General features: G+C 48.1%; 1 protein-coding gene across 1 annotated transcript in view; it reads right to left on the reverse strand.

Moving 5' to 3' along the window:
* KCNH4 (potassium voltage-gated channel subfamily H member 4) overlaps positions 1-2130 on the reverse strand; it is a 541864-nt gene extending 539734 nt beyond the window's left edge. The window contains exon 1 of the mRNA XM_069237683.1: positions 497-2130. Coding sequence (XP_069093784.1) covers positions 497-572 — 76 coding nt within the window. The 5' untranslated portion in view covers positions 573-2130. The remainder of the gene's footprint in view (positions 1-496) is intronic.
* Positions 2131-7699: the final 5569 nt, after the last annotated feature.

The raw sequence follows: 7699 nt of genomic DNA on the forward strand, positions 1-7699 counted from the left end.
TCCTCTTAGAATACAAGTGACAGTGAGCAACCACTTACTATCTGCAGGCTAACATACAGACCGTCTCCAGGCGAGGAGTTTGTTTCTACTGAGAGAAACCGACCACGGGATAGGTACGTCCTATTACCCCCACAACCCCCTGTTCTCTGAACACAGGAGAGATGCATTTTACTACCCAGAGAAGCATATACTCTTCGGACAAAAAAAGAAGGTGTTCCTACTACTGAGAGAAGCACATATTCCTTGAACACAAGGACGGTGCCTCTTACTACCCAGAAACCTGCATAGCCTTTAAACACAAGAAAAGTGCATTTTGCTACACACAGAAACATACTTTTTGGCCAAAGAGAGATATTTTAACACCCAAAGGAACATGTATTCTCTGAAGTCTAGAAAGGACAGTGCAATGAATTGGTACAAAGTGTTTAGGTTCATACTCTTTAGAATACGAAAATTCCCAGCTCATGTTATATAAAACTATACATTCTGTACTTACGGGTTCCATCGAACCGGTTGGCAATGGTGTCGAGAAAGGTGTTCTGTGGAGCAAGAAGTCCTTTCATAACCGGCATGGTCTGTCCTCTCTGTGATGGCCTGTCCCTGTGCGATCAAGGCGTCCAGCGGCATGGGGCTGTACCAAGGGCTGCCGGTGTGGGCACTTGGTCCTGGTGGAAGGTTCCTGGGGGCTCTGTTGCTAGTGATTCACGTTTCATCCATACCATGCTGTGGTCGCCAAAGCTTGGAACAACTTGTCCAAAGCCTTGTACGGTGGCTAATCCAGTGATATTTTAAACAGGTTGCCCAACAACTTGCCTAATAAATTATCCTCTAGCTTGTCCAACAACTACTCGAACAGTTCATCCAATGATTTGTCCAATAATTTTCTAACACAATATCCGTGGGCTAGTCTAAAAGCAATTTCCTACCATAAAGGTTGCCCAATGACTGGTCAAAGTTCCCATCCATTGACCACCCATCAAGTTGTCCAATGCTACGCTCAACCCATCTGCTTTTTGAATGACTCATTCCATGGCACTACTGGTTCACCCACCAGCTCGTCCAACTAATCCAACTGCGCCCCCATTGGCTCATCCAATGTCTCACTGGACAACTCCTACTAAGACTCTGCCAATGGTCCATTCAACAGCTCGTCCAAGTGGCTCATCCAATGGCTCACTCAATAGTTCATCCAATAACTGTTGGTCTAGTAGTACTTTCAATGAGTCGTTTCACGCTGCGGCCAAAGAGTCTTCCAGGGGATATTCAACAGCTCGTCCAATGCCTCTTCCATTGGTTAACTCATCATTTGTCCAATGGCTTTTCCAAAGTTTTTTTCAGAAGTTAATCAAGTGGCTCATTCAATGGGTCACTCTGCAGCGCATCAAATGACTTGTCTGATGCTTCACTCAAGAGTTCGATCGATGACTCCACCGATTGTTCAATAACCGCTTATCCAATGGCTTACTCTACCATTCAGTCAGCAGCACGTTGAATGTTCTTCCATTGTGTAATTGAAACATTCATTAAATTACGTGACCAATGGTTCGCTCAACAGTTCAATCAACGGCTCATCCGATTGTTCAATAACTACTAATCCAATGGCTTACTCTACCATTCAGTCAGCAGCGCGTTGAATGTTCATCCAGAGGTTAATTCAAACATTCATTGAATGACTTGTTTGGGTGGTTGGCTCAGCAGCAGCACTGAATATCTCCCAGGACTCACCCAGCATCTCAAGCTCTGGCTTGTCCAGTGGGTTGCCCAAGGCTCGTCCACACTGCGGCCCCCCCAGGGCGGGCACAGCTAGGCTTTGGCTTATGTAGCGGGTAAGCGTGGGCTCCGCCGAGCCTGTCCCGTGGAAGTGCGCCCCCCCCCCTAGGGGATCTGCCCCTCCCCGAGTAATTATTCCCCTCAGACTCTGTCGCTTCTCTTCGCCTGCACTCTCACTCTCTCTTCGGCACTTCTCTCCGCCAGATGCGGTGTCTCTCCCGTGCTCTCCCCTTCATTCTCTCATGCTCCCTTCTTTTGCCCGTCTGCTGTCTCCTTCTGTCCGTCTCTCATTCCTTGCCCCGCTCGCTTCCCGTCTCCACTCTCCCACCGCGCCTCGAAGCTCTCACTTCTTCCTCCGGAGTGCCGCCTTTCCTCCTCTGCCCTCCCGCTCGCTCCTCCCCTCCACCCCCCCCCCCCCCCCCGCCCGTCCCTCTCGCCGGCTACTCACTCACTGACTTCCCGACTCCGCCACCCTCCGCCCGCTCGTCCCCGGTCCCTCTCTCACCTCCGCCTTCCCCGATCTACCGTCCCCTTCTCTCCTGGTGCCTCCCATTCACACCCTCTCACTGCCCCCTCCACCCCGGGTGTCTCTCCGGTCCCTCGTCGCCTTCCGCGTCTCATTTAAACTCCCCTGCTCTCCCATCCTCATCTACTCTCGTTCCCTCACAACCTCCTCACACAGTCACATTCAGTGAATTACGAACTCATCAGTAATGCTCAGTCACTCATGCACTCAGTCACACCGAGTAAATAACATCCAATCTCTCGTACAATAATTCATTTGTGCGTGCAATTACATTAAATGAATCACACATTCACTCAGTCGTGCACTCCATCACACTGAGTTAATCGCACCCCACTTACCAATGCACACTTGAACACCCAAGTGTGCCTGCGCTCATTTCTGCGTTCACCTACATTCAATGAAACATCTTCAGTCATTCATGGCCATACTCTTGTTAAATTAATCACACCACACACTCGTGAAATAACTCCTTTATATGTAATCACTCATACACTCTCTCACGTATGTATTCACTCACTTGTGTACTCACCTACGTCCGCTGAAACATACACTCACTTTGCCGGTCACTCGGTCATTCATACATATACTCTTACTAAGTTAACCACACCTACGCTCACTCAATCACTCATTTGCATACATTCGATCGCTCATACCCTCATTTGTGCATTTACTCACTTGTGCAGTCCTCTATTTTCACATAAACACACACTCACTCATACCTATACTCTTGCTAAGTTAATCACACTTACATTCACTCATGCAATCACTGCTTTTTATGCAGTCAATCGCTTATACACTCACTCAATTGAAAATTCACGTGTGCATATACCCACTTGTGTACTCACCTACATTCAATGAAACACATTCACTCACTCATGCACTCGCTCAGTCCTTAGTGCCCATACTCTTGCTGTTAATCACGCCTCCACTTACTCATGATATCACTTATTTACGAGCACTCGATCGCTCAAACACTCTATTACTTGATGACACACTCACTTGCAGGCAGTCCACCGCTGCCGCACTCACTCGCATTCACTTATTCATATATCACTCTCTCAGGCACTGAGTCACTCGAACGTATACTGACCCTGAGTTAATAACACATGCAATGATTCACATACAACCCCTCAAGGTTTCAATCACCTGCTCATTCAAATGTTAACTCACACTCGCAGTTGCTCAGTAGTGTTTTCTCAGACTTTAATAAATCACACAGCAATAGGGATTCAAGTGGGATGAAAAGGTGGTGGGGGCAGGGGGGCGTATAGAGGGCTCTAGAAGGACGGTGGCCTAATTAAGGACTCTTTCTAAAATATCTTGTCCATGTGACTAACGGCATGGCCTAATGCGTTTAATAAAATGTTTCTTTATATAACGGTTTATACAGCGCTTCCATTGTTTCTAAGCGCTGTAAATAACACGTCGTACTATTACCCAGTTTAGTGGTTCTCTGTCTTCTCACCACCTCTGAAGAATGTAAGGATGAGTATTCTTCGCTGGGATTCGATCTTGTGAATCTCAGATTGCTGCAGATGTGATTTAGGGGCACATTAACCCTTCCTGCTATATTCAGTCAAAGCTGTTACATGGCACACCACAGATCTCCCCAGAAAGTGCATTAATCACCAGAGTTATCTTACCATTATTATTATCCTTGAGATTTGTTGGGCACACAAAGATCTGTGCAGCATGTGCAGCGCTGACTCTTGCTTGGCTAGTGCCCTGGGCGGGAAAAAAAGGCGCCCCCGCTGGAGCAGAGGGACCGTTTTGTATTTAGAGGTCAGTCACTGGGTAATTACATAAAATCATCAGTGACCAGCTGCTGAACTCAAACATCTGGGCACCTCTCCCAGCACACCATATTCACCCACAGCGTAGCTCCTACACGCTGGTGCCAAGTTGTTGGCGGGACAGATGGGAATGCTTGTGAGTGGCATGGGGCAAGCAGGAGATGAGAGGGTAAGGGAAGGGTTTAAAGGGGTATTAAAAACGTCACTAGTGGAAAGAAAAATGATTAAAAGCAGTTTAATGTGAACTATTGCAGCCAAGTGAGAGGAACGCTGCTATTTGCAGCACCTTACTGGAGGCAGCTTTGCGTGGCCTTCTGAAGATTGGTGTCCCGGGTGTGGGCATAGCTCGCCCACGTAAAACCCACCCCTGAGCAGACTTAACCTTACACTTAGTAACCCCATCATGTCCTGGTAGCAGCTCCACCAGCAGTCAGATTCCCCAAACATCTTTGCTAAGTGCCCTCCTGGCTCGGAGAATCAGCCTGCCTGGAGACCTGCATGTATGCCACCTAGGAAGGAGAACCCGAGCCCTTCTTTCATTTCCATTGTGGTTTGTGGATCTAGAAGAATGACTGCCAATGCGGTTCTTCTTCTATTTCTGTTGAGCATGGTGGCAATAGAGCAGGACCAAGACTGATTTGCCTATGGCTGGGTCTAATCTGAGGTGGCATGGTGGGCAAAAGGACCATGGGTTGGAATGCTATCCTGAGCAATTGCCAGTACTTAGACTTATTCCATGCATTCCTCCAATCAACGTTTGTGTGTTTGAAGTAATTATCTTAGTGGCCAAGGGCATGCTGTGACGTGCCTCGTGTGCTCACAGTACCTCTGGAACTGAGTGACACCTGACTGAAGAGAGCCCATCAGGATGTAATGGAATTGTGTTCAAGATAAGAGAGGACCTGGCTTCAGGTATCTCTTAAGAATTTTGGGGGGCCCTGGACAAACATTTTAGGGGCCCCAGTTCAGAAAAGTTTCGAATTTATGATTTAATTTCACCTCTTTCATGCCTCTTTTGCAAGTCACTGACTGTGGAAAGGCAAATTGGTCCAAATTCTAAATGAATGTGTTTAGATCTAATACTTAGGGATAGTAACGTGTTCTCAATAATGTAACACAGCAAGTCACTAATATTATTGCAAATAATATATGTTCCCCCCCCCCATTTCACGTATGTGAGCTCCTGATTGACCCTATAATAAACTTTTTTATGGATGTTGTATGAAACATCAACACAGCATTTCTCTGCAAAATGCCTGTAATAGAATCTCACAGATCACCAACATTGAAAATAAATTAAATGGAAACAGTATTTAACACAATTTGTTGAAGAATTATTCAAGGTTTTCAGGGAAAGACTCTCTGCATAACAGAACTGGCTCTATCAGAAGGCCCCGGAAAGGCTGGGGCCCTGGGCCATTGCCCACTTTCCACCTGCCTTATAACGTCTCTTGCCTGGCTTGGCAGTCCGCCCTGGACTGTTCTTACTGCAGCAGGAGTAGGACTGATCTTCATGTAGCTGGACTAATCAGAGGTGGCATTGTGGGCAAAAAGAACAATGAGTTGGAATGCTACCCAAGAGATTGCCAGTGGTTAGACGTATTCCAAGCATACTTCCCATCACCTTTTGTGTGTTTGAAATAAAAAAAAAAGTCCTGCTCTGTTGTTTGCTGCTACTTGGCAAATTAAAGCAGCAGCAGACTGGGATGGGATAGTGTGGAAGCTGGCCCAGAAATAAACCACCCTCGCTATTTAAGTACAGAAGCGGCTACTTAAATATCTAAGTGGTGGGGCGAGCGAAGTGCCCCACCGCATCAAAAAAAGTGAAAACAGTAAACAAGCATGCACAATAAAAACACAAGCATGCATTATATTACAACTAAAAATAAAATAATTGTACTTACCTGGGCTGCGTCGTTCTCTGTGTCCTTCCTAATCTCTGACCGGCACAAGTGGAAGCAGAAACTCCCCTTGGCAATACTGGTGCGGCTCTCATACTGTTAGCCACCATGAGAGCAGTGCCAGGATTAGATGGAGGATCCTGGCTGAACGCTCTTTCAGGCCCTTTAGGCCTGTGCTTGGTCTCCACCCAGCTGTCCAAGGCAGCCGGGTGGAGATCTTCAAAGTGCGCATGTGAGTTTGACCAGTGCAAGTCTGCCGGCCAAACTCACATGCTCACTTTGCAATGTCTGGCCAGCATTGCTGTAGTTCTCAGTAAAAAGAGGACACGCCCATTATTGCTCCGGGGCAGGCTGCGGCGCTACATGAAAAATAAAATGGCAATTAAATCATTTAATTGCCATTTTAATTCTTCATGTTTAGCATGGCTCGCAGTGGGCGGGGGAGGGGGCGATACTCCCTCCAGTCGCGGCCCGCTTTACTCGAAAGGAGTGGGGCGGGTGCGGCGCACAGGAGGGGAGCGGGGGACACCTACATTTTAATAAACTTAACTTAAAAAAAAAAACACTAACCTTTTTGGCACGGTTCTGCGCTGCTCTCCTCTTTCCTGCTGGCTGCAGGCACAGGCTCCCAGCCTGCCCTGCGCCAATCCCGACGCTGCTCAGAGCTGCGTCAGGATTGGCTAGGAGCGCCTACAGCGTTGCTGGGCTGGAGAGAGCCTACAGCGCCTGTGTGTTTGGGCGGCCCGAGACGGCCAGCCAAATACTAATGCACTCTGAGGGGGAGTGCCGGGGAAGTGCTGAGCACTCCCCCTCAGAGCACGTCACCCCTGTGGCCCGCCCCTTTACAAGGAAACGATAATAAACACTGTTTGTTATCTTTTCCTTGTAAAAGTTTTGCAGCTGCTGCTGCTGGCGGGGGGTGCTGCTCCTCCGCCCTCATTGAGGAGCCCCCCCCCCCCCCCCCCGACTCCCTCGCCCTCAAGGAGAAACCGCTGCTGTTTAAGTACTGCTATGTGTCCTAGCCCTCCCCACTGTGCTCAGGACTGACATGCCAAAACATCAATCTTGCCAGCAACTAGTCTTTTTACACCACAGACGCAGCAGAGTAAACAGTAATTATACTACACACAGTTTGAGCCAGCAGGGGTGGACTATACGTTAGTTCATTCTGGGTTATGCCAGGTTGGCCAGCCGCATAGAAGGCAGTAGGACTGGTCTCCAGGTCCTTTTACTTCAGTTCCTAAAGCTGCTTTGTGCGGAGCTCCTTCAGGGCCGCAGTGCCTGCCTCCCGGTTACCATGTAAACAGATGCTGGCTGTGCAAGGGACATCTCCCGGGCACGTGAGGCCCCTAGTTGGGCTGCGGGGGGCATCACAGTCTGCCCCTGAACACAGGTGCCATTGAAAATGGAGATACTGACATCCGGGGACTGCAGTGGTATATGGCGCGGCCTTTTGCCTGTGGGGGAGAGCCATGTATGTTTATCGTCCCAGCATGGTCTGAACATGGAGTATGGAATGTGGAGGGCAGACAGAAGTGCCTTACATTAGTTCCTTGACTCTGCCTAGTTCCCTTAACTGTTTCAGAAAGGAAGACAAAAAGAACGGCGTGGCTTCAGGAATCATTTAAACAAAATACAAACTTTGCCCTTCCTGTTCCAGATTTTTTGAAGTTCAGACAGAAACAAGCCTGTCGCTATTAAAACTAATG

This window comes from Pleurodeles waltl, chromosome 6 (assembly GCF_031143425.1).
Source record: "Pleurodeles waltl isolate 20211129_DDA chromosome 6, aPleWal1.hap1.20221129, whole genome shotgun sequence".
In the NCBI taxonomy this organism is placed as follows: Eukaryota; Metazoa; Chordata; class Amphibia; order Caudata; family Salamandridae; genus Pleurodeles; species Pleurodeles waltl.